This window comes from Crocodylus siamensis, chromosome 2 (genome assembly GCF_052110815.1).
Source record: "Crocodylus siamensis isolate JL-2025a chromosome 2, ASM5211081v1, whole genome shotgun sequence".
Lineage (NCBI taxonomy): Eukaryota > Metazoa > Chordata > Crocodylia > Crocodylidae > Crocodylus > Crocodylus siamensis.
In genome coordinates, this window is record NC_143396.1 from 245,638,032 (window position 1) to 245,654,849 (window position 16,818).

At 50.7% G+C, this 16,818-nt stretch overlaps 1 protein-coding gene across 1 annotated transcript in view; it reads left to right on the top strand.

Moving 5' to 3' along the window:
* Positions 1–671: 671 nt before the first annotated feature.
* NUBPL (NUBP iron-sulfur cluster assembly factor, mitochondrial) overlaps positions 672–16,818 on the top strand; it is a 225,428-nt gene continuing 209,281 nt past the window's right edge. Inside the window, exons 1-2 of the mRNA XM_090033568.1 lie at positions 672–811; positions 1,334–1,481. Coding sequence (XP_089889694.1) covers positions 722–811; positions 1,334–1,481 — 238 coding nt within the window. The 5' untranslated portion in view covers positions 672–721. The remainder of the gene's footprint in view (positions 812–1,333; positions 1,482–16,818) is intronic.

Below are 16,818 nucleotides of genomic sequence, written 5' to 3' on the forward strand. Positions count from 1 at the left end.
GGGGCCATCACAGAGAACATTCCTGTTTTCTGCTACTCTGTCCACTATTGATTCGAAACCTGATGCCTTTATGTCCTCTGTTTTTTTCTTCCAAAGAAAAATATGTTTTCTCTTGAAGGGAAACATAGAGAACATAAAGGCGTTGGGTTTCGTATCAATAAAGCACAGAGGTCATGGCCACCCTACTTGAAACCAGGGTTCAAATTACACTTGGACTCGAGGGGGATCTGCAAAAAAAAAAAAAATTAAGCTGGTTCTTTGATTGATAAATCTACCTATGTGAAGAAGCAATCCCACCGGAGACCCTCGTTACGATTTTGAAGTCTGACAGGGGGCTTTCGTCTCTTATGGGGGGGCAGTCCCCAGCCCCCCATTAATTCGCAGCTGCGTGAGACTCCTTGGCACGGCGGGGCCGTACTCTTCTTCACCACGGTCCGACCCTGCGGCGCTCAGCTTTGTGGGCTCGGGCTCGGGCTCGGGCCCGGGGGAAAGGCGGCTCAGCTTCGCCTTCTGCTGCCGGGGCCGGGCCTCTGCCCGCACGCGGCGAGAGGAACTTGCGCACTACCACCTCACTGGCTCTCGAGGATCCCGCACAGCCCCGCCCAAGTCTACCGGGGCCGGAAGACGTCCTTCCCGCTGCCACCCGGGCGCCGGGCCGGGCCGGGCCGGGGCGGGGTTTAGTTGCGCCATCGCTAGGCGCCGGCAGCGGGAGGCGGCGGCGATGGCGATGGCGGTTGCCCGCGCCGGGCTGCGGACGCTGTGGCCTCGCGTATTTCTCGGCGGCGGCCCGGGCTTGTGCTCCCGTCCCGCGGTGAGAGAGGGGCCTTAGCAGGGCGGCAGAGAGGGCCCGGCAGCGTGGGGAGGCGGCTGCAGGCAGAGCCCGGGCGGCTCCTTGTAGCCCCGCGCGCTCGCTATACAGGAGCTCGGGGCGGTCCCTTGAAGAGCCACCAGCCACACGCGGGTGATGGCCTGGCCCGTTGCCGCCGCGCGGGCTTTTGGCAGCAGCCCCGGATCCGTGTTGTTGGGGGAGAAGAGCACGGTCCCGCCCTCACGTTGCAGCGAGGGAAGTTGAGGTCGGATACCAGGGAAATGTTGCTCTCTGGCAGGGTGATGAAGCACTGGAGCAGGCTACCCAGGGAGGTGGTGGTGGGGTCTCTGTCGTTGGAGGTGTTTAAGGCCCGGGTGATGGAGTCGGGGTGGTTTTGTTTTGAGCAGGGGTTGGACTAAGACCTCCTAGGGTCCCCTTTGGAGGGGAGTCTTCTGTGAGTCTCTGGCTTGTGTGGCAGTAACACATCTTGATGTAAGCCTGTAACACACTGTTTTTCTTTTGAAGTCATCAAATACCAGCGATGAGTTCCTGAAAGAAAAGCGTGCTCAAATCATGTCTCGAGGACTTCCAAAACAAAAGCCAATAGAAGGAGTTAAGCAGGTCCTGGTTTTGGCTTCTGGTAAAGGTGGAGTTGGAAAGTCAACAACAGCAGGTGAGATTTTGTATTTAGTCTGTTACCCACTTTTTATTGCCTATTAGTGTTATAATAGGCACATAAGCTATGTATTTATAGGTAGATGTATGTAAAAAAAAAAACCTATTGTAGAGGGCCAGTCTCAAAATAAAGTGTGTTTAATAAAAATAAGGATGCTTATAATAATTAAAGATATACTATTATTAGTAAAACTAAAGAGGTTTTGGAAAAGATGTTACTTTTCACCACTTCGTAATTTTGCATTTCATTTCCTTTAACTTAAAACAGTGAAACAAGACAGGTCAGTTTCACTTCTGTGTATCCTGCAGGACTTTAAAAGGCCACTGTTAACTTCAAAAAGTTCACAAAGTTTGATTTTTAAATTTACTGTTACACAAGTAACATCTAATTACTGCAGTAAGAAAGAAATTAGAGGAAAAAACAAATCTTTCTTCTCAGTTTGTTTTCCCCGTGTTTTTCCCAGTACTCTATAGTCAGTTTCGGCGTGTACCCTGTATTATTCGTGGGTCCTGACCTTTTAGTCAGTTGAGCTCCACCTGGGTATAGAAATCCATCTTCATAGATATCATGTCTAGGAGAAATAGTTAAATTAGGTCTCAGTTGCGCAAGTAGCTTACTGTAGACTGACCTCTGCATGCATGTGGAGACTCATTGACTTTTTGGAGGGGGGCAAGGAGCGGTGGGGCAGGGATCTCTTCACATGGGTAAGCTTGCAGGATCAGAATCAGGGTTAGTGTTTGTTTGGCTAATTCCCATTTCCCAAAACAAAACTATAGCAAAATCACAGGAATTGGGAAGGGGCTTCATGAGCACTTATAGTAACTGAAACAGCCTTGACCCATTTCTCCAAATTGCTAATTTTCAATAACTTACGTTTCTTTAACTGTATGATTCCTGGAAAGTAGAATGATTGTTTCATGTGGTTTGAGAGCAATGCAATAGTTTGTTTAACATTAAAAATAAATTAAAACTACTTTGAAAACACTTGTTATTATTTGAAAACGCTTTAATATTAAGTTTTGTAAATCTATCCAAAAATCTGTTCTACAGAATCCAAATTAAGAACCTTTAACAATCCTGCCTGTTAAAAAAAATTATACACATCTTGAAGTCTTTTGATTGTGGGTTTTTAAATAAGAGACCTACACAATGCTAATTAATATGTACTTGCTTTTTTGGTTCATATTTTGGATTACCAGCATGGAATGTCTTGGTAAGACCTGACATAACAATAAAACCAAACGCATACATAAATTTGGGATGTCATAGTGGTTCGATCTTAAAATATAGTTTGTTTGTATTACTTCATTTTAGATTTCATTTCTCTCCAGATATAAAAACTTGAAAAACATCATCTTTATTTCTTTACAGCATGCTTGTGGCCAGTTATAATTCAGTGCTTCTGTTAGATTATTGATAGTTTGGTTTGTAAAATTGACTTCTGGCAATAAAAACAATTTATATTGATATGTCCACAAATGAAAAAGCCAACTTCATGGCTTTTAATTCCTAAGTAAAACTTGTTCAGTTTTTCACGTGTATGTTTAAATATGAAAGAAGTTCTAGTTCTTTAAACATATAAAGGGTTTGCCAAGATGCATTGACTTTTAGCAAATTATTAAATGAAAGAGAGCTCTTAAGTTTCAATTTACTATGTACCCAAGAAATACTGTGCTGCAGAGAGATTCTTCTTGCAGTGCATATTGCATTTTTTTACTGAGCAAAATGAAACATTGGACATTCTTCAAAATGAGAAGTTTTGGTATTAAGATGAACATGTAAGGGTCAGGTAGTTGGTTTGAATGACAGTTCTGCACTGCATCACTGTTGAAATATAAAATTAGCTTTCTTTTAAACTTGTGTTATGTTCCTTTTGTTAATAGAGGATTTGAAGAGAGATTGATTTAGACCAGTGATTCTCAACCAGGGTGCTGCAGTTAGGTGTACAAACATGATTAACAAGATAGATAAGATGTACAACCAGAGGCCACGTGCAGAGGAGTGCAAACGTTTGTTTCCCTGGGGACAAATAGCAGCAGCACACCTTGTGCCACGTGTGCTCTGGCATACAGCAGGTTACCCTGAGTGGGGTATTCCTGCAGCAGAGAGCCTGGCTGGCACCTGGAGTTTCATAGTTTCATAGTAGCTAGAGTCGGAAGGGACCTAGGTAGATCATCTAGTCCGACCCCCTGCCTTAGCAGGAAAGAGCACCGGGGTCAGATGACCCCGGCAAGGTGCTCATCTAACTTCCTTTTAAAAATCCCCAGGCTAGGAGCCTGCACCACTTCCCCTGGAAGCTGGTTCCAGGCCCTAGCCGCCCTGACTGTGAAGTAGCGCCTCCTAATATCTAATCTAAACTTACCCTCCGCCAGTTTGTGACCGTTATTCCTGGTCACTCCTGGCAGCGCACGGGGGAACAGGGACTCCCCCAATACCTGCTGATCCCCCCTGACCAGTTTGTAGCAGGCCACAAGGTCCCCCCTTAACCTTCTCTTGTGGAGGCTAAACAGGTTCAGGTCCCGTAGCCTCTCCTCATAAGGCCTGCCCTGCTGACCCCTGATCATACGAGTGGCCCTCCTCTGAACTCTTTCCATATTGTCCACGTCCCTCTTGAAGTGTGGCGCCCAGAACTGGACGCAGTACTCCAGCTGCGGCCTGACCAGTGCCGCATAGAGGGGGAGGATCACCTCCCTGGACCTGCTCGAGATGCATCTGTGGATGCATGACAGGGTACGGTTGGCCTTCTTGACTGCCTCCCCACACTGCCGGCCCATGTTCATCGTGGAGTCAATGACGACTCCAAGATCCTTTTCCGTCTCCGTGCTGGCAAGAGGGGAGTTCCCCAACCTGTAAGTGTGGTGCCGGTTCTTCCTCCCCATGTGCAACACCTTGCACTTATCAGTGTTAAACCCCATCCTATTCTCATCCGCCCACCGTTGCAACCTGTCAAGGTCAGCTTGTAGCCTATTGCACCCTTCTAGTGCACCCACATCCCCCCACATCTTAGTGTCATCAGCAAACTTGAACAGGGTGCTTTCCACCCCGTCATCCAAGTCACTGATGAAGATGTTGAACAGTGCGGGCCCGAGGACCGAGCCCTGCGGAACCCCACTGCCCACATCCTTCCAGGTCGAGAAGAACCCATCCACTACCACCCTCTGGGTGCGGCCCTCCAACCAGTTGGCGACCCATTTGACCGTGTGGGCATCGACACCACAGTCTCCCAGCTTTTTGATGAGGACAGGGTGAGAGACAGTGTCGAAAGCCTTCCGGAAGTCCAGAAAGACTACATCCACAGCAACCCCTGCGTCTAATGATTTGGTGACCTGATCGTAAAAGGCCACCAGGTTGGTCTGACAAGACCTGCCACTGATGAACCCATGTTGGTTGCCCCTGAGCATGCATTCCCCCGCAAGGCCCTCCTGGATGTGTGCCAGGATAATTTTTTCAAAGAGCTTACCCGGGATTGAGGTCAGACTAACTGGCCTGTAATTTCCCGGGTCCTCTTTTTTTCCCTTTTTGAAGATAGGGACCACATTGGCCCTCTTCCAGTCCTCCGGCACCTCGCCAGAGCACCACGAGTGCTCATAGAGCCGCGCCAGGGGTCCCGCAATGACCTCGGCCAGTTCCTGTAGAACCCTAGGGTGAAGATCGTCCGGACCAGCGGACTTGAACACGTCCAGCCTCTCCAGAAGTACCCTAACTAACTCCTCGCTAACCCCTGGCCCAGGCGTGTCTCTCTCGGGGCCCGAGGGGGGCCCAGCAGGGAGGTGGCTGAACTGGTCCCTACTTAGGAAGACAGAGGCAAAGAAATCGTTAAATATGTTAGCTTTGTCATCTGGCGTGATGACTAAGTTGCCCATTGTGTCCTGCAGGGGCCCCACATTACCCGGGACCCTCTTTTTACCCCCTATGTATTTGAAGAAGGACTTCTTATTGTCCTTAATCCGGGAAGCTAGTCCTATCTCCAACTCTGCCTTGGCCTTCCTGACTGCCCCCCTACATCCTCGGGCGACTGTAACATAGTCCTTCTTGGTGATGACCCCATCTCTCCATTGGGTATATGCCTCCCTTTTAGCAAGGAGGCATTCCTGGATGCTCTTAGTGAGCCATGGGGTTTATGTGCCCTCCTGCTCCCTTTGACCCTTGTTGGGATTACCTCCCTTTGGGCATGGAGGATCGTCTCCTTAAGGAGCAACCACTCACCTTCGACATCTGATTCCCTTCCCCTCTGGGTCCTCAGCGCTTCCCCAACGATCCTCCTTAGTGTGGTGCCAGCCAGCCAGGTTTTGGGTGGTGTGTACTACTGCCACGTGCAGTGCTCCACTTGTTTTTGGCTTGTGGTGTGCGGTTTTTTGACCCTGGGATCTCCAAACTGTCAAACCATCTCCCCCCTCCCCTGTGCTGCAAGATAGCGGTGCAGGGAATGCCTGCATGTGTGGTGCATGGCACCACAAACAGGTGTGTGGTGTCACATATGCACGTCCGTGCTCACCTGGACGTGGCCAGAGGGTGTGTCCCCACAAGTGGGAACGTGTGTTCCCTGGGGGCAACTGGCAGCAGCACTTATTTGTGCTGTTGCTAATTGTCCCTGGGGAATGCCGCTGCATACATGCTCTGGAGTGCAGCAAGTTGCCCTGGGTGGGGTAGGGGAGGCTGCACCAGGACCCGAGTCCAGCTGCAGCTGTTCCTCCCAGCAGCCTTGCCTGGGGTTCTGGGGGCCTCCTGGGGGTCCAGTGGTGGTGATCCTGGTTTGCGGAGCCTGGTAGGTAGCCAGAGCATAGGTCTGGCCAGCCAGGCTCTGGTTTTGGGCTGCACACACTCCTGTCATGTGCACTGCCCCAGTTTTTCAGGCACAGGTCTTTTGACACTGGTGTCAGAAAACCCCCTGCTGCGCTGCAAATTAGCAGTGTGGCAAATGCCTGCATGTGCAGTGCATGTGGTTTGTGGCACTGCAGACAGATCTGTGGTGCTGCAGGCTGCACGTCTGGAAATGCCTAGAGGGTGCATCCACACATGCAGGCACATACGCTGGTGTGGCGAAATGCCGGGCTAGCGGCTCCGGCACCGCTTAGGGGAGCTGCGGGCTTTGCGGAGCTGTGCGAGCGCGTGGCTTGTGGGGCGGGATTGAGGTAGCTCTTAGCCGCCCTCGAGGTTCGCCGAGTTGGCACAAGTAGACGACTTAGAGTAAGTTGTTAGTGTCTCTTAATCTATAGGGTGTCCGTTGGTTCACGAGGTTCCAGAGCCAGCCCTTGTGTTCCAACAGTGGAGCTAGTCCAAAGCTAGGTGCAGCTGCCGGCTCCTTAAGTCCCAGAACTGGTCAACGGCTCATTGATATGGAATATTAGTCATAAAAGTTATTACGGAGTAGATATAGAGTAAAATAAAAAGATTTATTCACTCACCTGGCCTCACCCTCTTACAAGTAAGAGGGGAGGCCGGTTGGAACGAAGTTGCAGTAAATACAAGTATAGCGAGCGTAGATATACTGTCTAAGCTACGATGAGAGGCAGTCGAGAAGCGGAGTCTCCGATGTTTCTTCAGTTACAGTATGCTGGATACTAAAGGGGTCTGTTGGTTCACGGGGTTCCAGAGCCGGCAGCTGCCGACTCCGTAGTCCCAGAACTGGTCAACAGCTCATGAATGGGATATTCTATAGGGTGTCCGTTGGTTCACGAGGTTCCAGAGCCAGCCCTTGCGTTCCAACAGTGGAACAAGTCCAAAGCTAGGTGCGGCTGCCGACTCCTTAAGTCCCAGAACTGGTCAACGGCTCATAATTGGGAAACACAAAGCAATGCTGTAACACAGTGAATCGTTGTCTGTTGTCGGATTTCTGAGGCCTTTATCTTCGCTGGGATACGCCCAGGCGGGGAGGCTGAGAACCGGTCTGTGGGGTGATCAGGCCCACAGAGTTTTCCAGTTGTCGTCTCTGCTGCTTCCTGCTTTTTGCCTCTTTTATAAATGTTTGTTGGACTGCCTCTATGACACTAACTATAGTATACAGATAGGATAATTTTCTTTTACATAATTATTGCTAGGCAGATTTTCTACATAAGTTTCATTTCTGCAGAAATGACACTTCTAGATAAGAAATGAAATTTACAGAATGCGCATGTGTAGCTTAATGCCAGTGGAGAGAAGTACAAAGCGTTCATTTTGATTAACAGTCTACTTCAAGGTTACATAAATGTGAGAGCGCCGCGCGGGAGTTGCACAAAAAAAGAGAAAATAATATAAAGTCTTTGCTAAAAACTATAAGATAGTTACAGCTGGCAGCAGCTCAGATAGCGGCACAGATTTATGCCAGATTTGTGCCTCAGCACACGTGCCTAAACATACACTTTGGTGTGGAGTAAGTTGTGCCACTTGGGGCAAACTGACCCTGCCAAGCTCTTCTCAGATCTGCATTCAGGGGGAGCTAGAGGCAGTATAAAAAGCTGCCCTGGTGAGCAGCTCACGGCTACTTGCCCATAGGAGCTTCTGTGGCCTGGCCAGCTAATATCTGGGGATGCTACTCGCTTGTGCCAGCTGGACTACTGAAGCGGCCCTAATCTAGTCTGCCGATGGGGAGTGCTGCCTGGCTGTGACTTGCTGCCAACTGCAACAGCATCTGTTCCCTTGGCTGCCACCTGCTGCGGTCCCATGGCTGCAAGCCTGCCAGACCTGTAGCAGAGCTGCCTGCACCTCTGGGCCATCTGCCAGTGGGCCGTGGCCTCACAGTTGGCCTTCAGGCGGTACTGTTGTCGCATCTTCTGGTGTCCCTGCTCTGCCATCTGGGCAGCTATCGCCCAGAAGATGTGCTCTTTGTGGTGACCCACTTTGAACTGTCGAAGCATGTCCTCCTGGTCCCAAATGGCCAGGGAGTCAGCCACCTCGTTTGCCATCCATCTGGGTCCCCACTGCTGGCCTGGGCAGGCTCCTGTGCCCAGTCCTGCCACTTGCCTCACTAGCAGAGATCCTGGTGTTCCCTGTTTAAAAATTGCAAATTCTCTGAGTAACACTCCCCCCCGACCCTCCCCCAAATTCTCTTACTCATATACCTCAAATCCATGTTCTTCCACAATTAAAATGAAATGCCACTATACATAGATCAGTTGAGCAATGTTTTAATGATCTATTTACAATTTTAGAGCAATTTGGAATTTGCCTCTATCATCATCATAAAATTAATTCTAAATATCTATACACTTTGGCATTTGCTTTTGTTATCATAAGAAAATCAGAGCTGCTCCTGTCCCCTTCACTTACCAGGATGTGGGATGCTGAGCAACACTGTTATGCTGGTGTCCTGCCCATACTCTTAACCCAGAGCCCTACTAGTGCCGCTCACTCCTGACCAGCAGCTCCTGCCTGCTCCCACTAGCACCTTCCTGGTAGCAGTTCTGCCCCAGCACCAGGACATGAGTCCAGCTTCAGCTGTTCCACCTGTTGCTTTGTGGCTCTGAGTAGTGCCCGCCTTTGCTATTCTGTTCCCTGTGCCTGTGCCTAGGCTCCAGCAATCCTCATGCTGTTTCTGGGAACCCTTCAAATCAGGGTCTGGGCTGGGCAAGCCCCTTCTCTTCCAGGCCAGCCTCCCACTGCACAGGCTGATCAAAGGGGAACATCCTACCTGGAGTGCTCCCCCACCCCTGACCCCAATCTTTCTCTCTCTCTCTCTTGCACACACCCCTGCTGCCACCTCCCACTCTCCCCTCAGCCCATCACTCACCCAAGTGGTTCCTGGGACCTGGAGCCATCCAGGTGGGGGCCACATGTCCAACCACTGGTGTGGGTACAGGGCAGGGCTGCAGTGTGGTAGTGGGTGGGTTTGGGGCGGGTGTGGGTGAATAGGGGTTAGTGTGGGGTTTGTGCTGGGGTTTGGGGTGGTGTGGGGTATGTCGGTGGTGGGGTTTATGGGGGATAGTTTATGGGTGTAGGGTTTGTGGGTGGATTCTCATGGAGCTTATGGGTGTGGGAGGGACTGCTTGGGAGAGGTAGGTCCCCTGCATGGTGCACAGCCCCCCCTTGCAGCAGCTGCAGCGGCTGTTGGGGTGCTCATACCTCCTCCTGGCAGAGACCTCTTGGCGCATTGTTGACTCAGACCCAGAGCCTATACCTGCTCAGGGAGAACCAGGCTGCTCTTTCTGCCACCTGTGGCTCCTGGCATCACATGCTATTGATCACAAGCTGCATGCTATTGATCCAGGTAAGCTCCTGCCTCCATGTGCCCTTTGGGCTGGACCAGGCTGGCTCCATGCAGGCAGGACCCGGCCTGACCTGAGGGTGCATGGCCAGTGTGTGTGGTGCCGGGGGTCCCAGGTGAACAGCAAGAGTGGCCCGGTCCTGTTTGAGGGCCTGTGCCAGTGGACCAGGCCAGCACCATGTGCAGCCCCTGGGTCTAAGGTGGTGCTGTATGCTGCCAGGGGGCTGTGCCTGCAGCGGGCCATGAGCATCCCAAAGGCCATTTTTGGCTGCTTGGGGGCTGTGCGGGTGGGTGGAAAACCCACCCTCCTGAGCAGCCCCCCACCCCATACAGTCCCGCCCACCCCCACAGCGTCCCCCCGCCCACATCCTGACTTATGCGGGACAGAGCCTGGGTCCAAGCTGCTGCTGCTGCAGCGTTGCCCCACTACTCTTTGCCTCAGTATGCCAAGCCAGCATGGGCGCAGGGCAGCCATAGAGACGCTCTGACCAGGTGCCAGAGTGTCTCTGAAGGACCCAGCCTCCAGTTGCTTCAGGGCATGCTCCAAATGTGTGCTCTGTGCTGCTTTTTTCCAGCATGTTATTTTTTGATACTGGAATTTCCCTCTTCTCTCTTTTCCCGCCTCCCATTATGAAAACAGCTGGAGGCTGGGAGGCACTGTAGACAGAAGTTGCAGAAGATGCTTTGTTTTTAAATGTCTTAATCTGACCCCTCATGTAATGAGGGTTCAGGTTTCGCCCAGTCGACCATTTTTGAAGCTGTCTGCAGTTTGCATTTGGTTATGGCTATAGATTGCTTCCTGTGGTCAGATCAGGTGAAAATTGTCACTTCTATATGCGCTGTTATAGTATTAATCTATTTTGACCTGTTGTAGTCTTTGTAAGTTCTTTGCAACAGAAGGATTGTTCTATTATTTTTCTGCACTCTTAAATTGAGTGAAAACTACGTTCTTTGAGGGGTGCATTAAGTCTATTGAGGAGTGAATCTAAAACGGTTGAGAACCAGTGTGGTTTAGGCACATAATTACTTTGCAACCAATGTAGGAACAGTATTTTTTTGTATGTTTATACATCAGTCCCAAACACGAATCCTTCCATTTTAGGAAATTGGATATTTGTCTTGGAAAAGTCTATCAAGGCTACTTCTTAGTCGGTCGTTGTAATTGCAGTTGGGTGGTGCTGTCCTTCTGTCACTCCCATACAACTGTCCTACCACAGGAGAAGCCAATCAACTTCCCTTTTTACTTCTTCCAGATTCCCACACCTGATCTGTGTATTTTGGAAACCACTTTCTATCTGTAACTGAAAGAAAGTATAGCATTGTGAGAAAAGGTTTGTGTGTATAGTTGGTGTTTCTGGTTTCTTATGCTATTTTCACTTGCCTGTTATGTGGCTTATATTTATTTTCCCTACCTCCCATTTCATTTTCATTTAAGAATTTCTGAACAAGATACTTTATTTTTGCAGTGTGTCCAAACTTTTATTTTGTTTGTCTTTAGTTACCTTAAAAATGGGAGCTGCTATAGAAAATTTATCTTTGTATGAGAGCCATTAATAAGAGAGGACTAGTAAAAAGAACATTTTCCTGTATTCTGAAGGAGATGATTCCCAGCTGTGAAAGTGGAAGAACATCAGTAGATTGTGGCATTGGTCATATATTGCTGACTCTCTAATGGGGGGGAAAATAAAATTTTTGGCTCATTGCTCATGGAATTAAAATGACTCAACATTTGTTTAGAATTGTTGATAAACAAATAGATGCTCATACATCTATCCCAGTTAGCTTTTAAACAGTTCTTCTGTTCTCTTACCTCCATTAATATATTTTTAGAAGTCAGAAGGGACAATCTGTTGATGAAATCCTGCCATGCTGAAATCCTGCCATATACAGACTTAATACTAATTTAATTAGGAGTTGTTAGCAGGGAATAGATGCAGGGATTGGGCCTTTGGGGATTTCATAGACATTAGGGCTGGAAGGGACTTTGGGAGATCATAGAGTCCAGCCCCCTGCCCAAAGGGCAGGAAGTCAGCTGGGGTCATAGGATCCCAGCAAAGCATCCAATTTACTCTTGAAGGTGTTCAATGTAGGTGCTTGAACCACCTCCGCTGGCAGGCTGTTCCAGACCTTGGGGGCTCGGACAGTAAAGAAATTCTTCCTTATGTCCAGCCTGAAACGGTCTTGCAGGAGTTTGTGACTGTTCGACCTCGTCATCCCTTGGGGCGCACTGGTGAACAGACGTTCCCCCAGATCCTGGTGTTCACCCCTGATAAACTTATAGGTGGCCATCAGATCACCCCTGAGCCTGCGCTTTTCCAGGCTAAAGAGTCCCGTGGCTCTCAGCCTGTCATCGTAAGATCTGTTTTCCTGACCTCTGATCATGCGTGTGGCTCTCCTCTGGACTCTCTCAAGCTTCTCCACATCCTTTTTGAATTGTGGAGCCCAAAACTGGACGCAGTACTCCAGCTGCGGCCTCACCAAGGCCGAGTACAAGGGGAGAATGACGTCCCGGGATTTGCTCGAGAAGCATCTATGGATTCACGCCAGCATTTTGGTCGCTTTACTAGCCACCGCATCGCATTGCAGGCTCATGTTCATCTTGTGGTCAATGATGACCCCCAAGTCTCTTTCTTCTGTAGTGCTAACCAAAGTAGCACTGCCGAGCCTATAAGGGTGCTGCAGGTTTTTCCTCCAAAGGTGGAGTACCTTGCATTTATCAGTGTTAAACACCATGAGGTTCTCGTCGGCCCATTTGCTGAGCTTGTCCAGGTCAGCCTGGATCACCCGCCTATCTTCTGGCGTGGATGCTTTGCCCCAAAGTTTGGTGTCATTGGCGAACTTGGCCAGTCCACTCCTGACTCCAATGTCCACATCATTAATGAAGATGTTGAACAGGATGGGTCCCAGGACCCCACTGGTCACAGGGCACCATGATGAGTGACTGCCATCAATCACAACCTTCTGGGTCTGACCACGAAGCCAATTTCCCAGCCAGCGGATCGTGGTGGAGCCAAGGCCACAGCTGGGCAGTTTGGCCAAGAAGTGATCATGGGATACCAGATCAAAAGCTTTTTTGAAGTCCAGATATATGACATCAATCTCTTCTCTCTTGTCCAGGTGATAGGTCACCTGGTCATAGAAGGAAATGAGATTCAAACAAGACCTACCCACAACAAACCTGTGCTGGCTATCCCTTAGAATGTTAGCCTGGGCCAGTCCATCAAGGATGGCCTCCTTAATAAACTTTTCTAAGATCTTCCCCAGGATAGAAGTCAGGCTAATGGGCCTGTAGTTAGCCAGATCCACTCTCCTCCCTTTCTTGAAGATCGGCACCACATTGGCCTTCTTCCAGTCTTTGGGCACTACACCAGAGTGCCAGGAGTTTTCAAAGATCCGTGCCAGGGGCTGGGCTATGACGCTCGCCAGCTCCTTGAGTACCCTGGGGTGCAGATTGTCAGGGCCAGCTGACTTGAAGGTATCCAGCTTCTCAAGGTGTTCCTTCATGAGGTCAGCATTGATGGAGGGTAGGGGATCCCCCTCACCCAGATTTCCCTGTCCCACAGCAGGCATGGGCATCCCGTGTGACTGATGAAAGACTGACGCAAAGTACCTATTTAATAGGTTGGCTTTTTCCTGGGTGTCAGTTGCCAGTTGCCCCATCTGGTTTAGCAGGGGTCCAACGTTGCCCTTGCTTTTCCTGCGGCTCCCCACATATCTGAAAAAGGACTTTTTGTTGTCCTTGATGCCTGAAGCTAGTTGGAGTTCAGTTGCAGCCTTGGCTTTCCTGGTTTGGTCCCTGCAGGACCGGACCAGCGCAGAGTAATCCTCCTTGGAGGTGAATCCCGTCCTCCATCCTTTGTAGGCTTTCCTTTTTAGCCACAGGAGGTCCGCTAGGTCTCTGGAGAGCCAGGGGGGCTGCTGTGCCTTCTTGCTGCCTTTCCTCCATGTTGGAATAGATTTAGCTTGTGCACTGTGGATCGCTTCCTTGAGAAGGAGCCACTCTTCTTGAACTCCTATCTCCCTGGGGTCATGGTCCCTGAGGGCCTGACCGACTAGCCTCTTGAGCTTGTCAAAGTCGGCTTTTCTGATGTCAGGGACTTCTGTGTTGCTGACTGACTTGCCAGCTTTATGGCGGATGGTGAAGGTGATCAGCTCGTGGTCGCTGTCACCCAACTTCCCATCAATCACTAGGTCGCCGATTAGGTCGTCCCCCATAGCCAGTACCAGGTCGAGCAGCGCTTTGCCTCTCGTTGGCCCATAGACTTCTTGAGTCAGGTAGAGGTCATCCACGCACGAGAGAAAGCTTTGCGCCCGCTCAGATTTAGCTGAGTGATCTTCCCACGAGATGTCTGGGTAATTGAAGTCACCCATGACAACCAAGGTCCTGGAGCAAGCGGCCTCAGTCAGTTCCCGGGCGAACTCCTGGTCAAGCTCAGGACTTTGAGTGGGAGGTCTGCAGTAGACTCCCACCGTTGTGTCCCCTGTGCCGAATTCACCACGAATTTTTACCCAGAGGGTCTCTAGCTGTCCATGCCGGTCGCCAACATGAGCTTGCAGGGACATGTAGCTTTCCTTCACATTGAGAGCTACACCCCCGCCCCTTTTGCCAACACGATCCCTCCTGTACAGGGTATAGCCCTCTATACCCATGGTCCAGTCATGGGTGGAGTCCCACCAGGTCTCCGTTATCCCAATGACATCATATTTCTTTGCACTGAGCAGGAGGACGAGCTCGTCCTGCTTCTTGCCCAGGCTTCTGGCATTAGTGTACAGGCAGGCAAGTGTGCCCTTGGGGGCTCTTGCCTTGCCCACAGATTGTGCCCGGGCTGGGGCGGGGGTGGGCTCCCTTAAGTGCCCCTTTAAGTGCCTTAGTCCGCTGGCTTTGAAGGGCCGTTCAGCGGGCCAGCAGGGGCAGTAGTCCCCCCCATCCCCCAGCGGGGTTAGTTTAAAGCCCGGTGGAGCAGGTTAGCCAGCCTGGCTGAGAAGAGCCTCCTCCCCAGGGGAGAGAGGTGGAGGCCATCTCTTCCCAGCAGCTCGCTGCCTCTCTCTCCAAAGAGCGGGCTGTGGTCATGGAAGCCAAAGCCTTCCCGATAACACCAGCGCCGCAGTCTTTGGTTCACCACGTGGATCCTCCTCTCCCTCCTCAGCCCATAGTCCGAGACTGGGAGGATCGACGAAAACACCACCTGAGCTCCCAGACCCCTAAGCCCCACTCCCAACTCCCTGTAGCACCTCATGACCTGGCTGGGGGTGCTCCGAGCTGTGTCATTGGTGCCCACATGAATAAGGAGCATGGGGTAGTGGTCTGTGGGCCAGAGGAGCTGCGGGATCCTCTCCGCAATGTCTCGGATGCGGGCCCCCGGGGAAGCAAGAGACTTCCCGGGCTAAGGGGTCGGGGTGGCAGATTGCCCCCTCAGTCCCCCGCAGGATGGAGTCTCCCACAACCAACACCTTACACTTTCTCTTGGGGAGAGCGGGGCCAGTAGCTGTGGTTGAGCCTGGGTTGCCTGCGGGAGCTGGCAACTGCGTGGGCTCTGCTGGGGCTGCAAGAGGTGCGAACCTGTTGCTAAGCTCCGGCGGGGCAGGGGCCTTGGTGCGGCGGGCCTTGAGGCCCTTGACCACCTTGGTCCATGCCCCTGACTGGGCAGAGCGGGAGGTCCCAGAGTCCTCCGTAGTCGCGGAGGGAGACGGAGCTCTCCCCTGCCGCTCCCGGGGGAGAAGGGCCTGGCAGTAGGAGTCTATCTCCTGCTCGCAGTCCCTGATGGCACGCAGTCTCTGGACTGTGGCCTGGAGCTCCTCCAGCTGGCACGCCAGAGACCCCAGTAGGGAGCAGACCCCGCAAGGGGAGGTGGCCATGCTCCCAGGCCCCAGAGCCTGAAAAAGGGACAGCCAGGGGCTCCGTCTGTGTGGAGCTCGGAACCATGGGCTCCGTCTGGGCCGCTGTCTCTGAGGTGCCCAGTGGAGGGGCCGTAGAGCCCAAGGGGACCCTCGGGGTGCGGCGCGTGCCCATCCGTGTCATGGCTCTGGTAGGCTGGCTACGGCTGGGGCTGGCTATGGCTGGGGGGGTCGGAGGCAGGGTCTCGTGCCCTCCCATGCCCTCCCCTGCGTGAAGTCTGCGCTAACTCGAGCGCCTGTTTACGCAGCCTGTTCGCCCGGCTCCGGTTGCTGGGCTCCCTGGGGGGCTGGGCCAAGTAGGGTTCTGGGCGGGGGCTTGACCCGGCCCGGCACCAGGCAGCGGCCTCCTCCCAGCAAACGAGGAGTTAACCCCTTCCCACCGTGAGCCCACTCACCTCCGGCTGTGCTGGGGGTCGGCAGGGGGCTCGGCGGCTGCTGAGGGGGTGTCTAGGGTGGAGATAGTTATAACATTTGTTCAGGGTCCTTTTACAAGACTGATATAAGAACTTAAGTTTTGTTGAAATCCTCTTATATAGACAGTAAAAAAAAATGTAGGAGGTAATGTATGCCTATATAAATAATGAAAACCTTAATGTGTGTGTGTGTATGTATATTTCAGATAGTGCAGGGTTGTTAACCTTTTGAACTTCATGCAGGGTGAGTTACATTGGATGAAAATGGCAATGCAAAATGGCTGTAAGGAATACTTGTCAAATGACTTTTCTTTTATCCTACTCCTTTAGTAACATTAGCATAAATTAATGTTTTTCTTTAAAGGTGATCTGGTGTGATATTTTTGTCTTTCAAATTGGATTTCTGGCATTTTTTTGCTGCTGTAAAATATGTATAGAAAGCATTGAACATTTCTATCTCTCCTCTACAAAAGGTTTTTGTTAAAGACTTGTTTTTAATTTAGACTTATCAAGAAAGGTGTGTGTAATCTTTGGTTTTTCTGGAAATCATGTTGGAAGTGCTGTGTCTTAATTGAAGAGGAGCTTAGCTGTAAACATTCACCAATAAATCCTTTCATCCAACTTAGATATTGGAATTATATAAGGGTGGACAAAAAACTAAAAACTTCTAACACATGCAAAAATCCTTAATTTTTTAGCTTTTGGTCTTAAATTTTGCTGATTCTTTAGTTGTCATAGCTGCTGCTTGGGTAGACAGGATTTAGATTTCTAATGTAAAAATCAAGCAGAAAACATTCTTTTCTTTCTTAGAAAATATCAAGTGTTTCTATGCATCGTAAGGAAT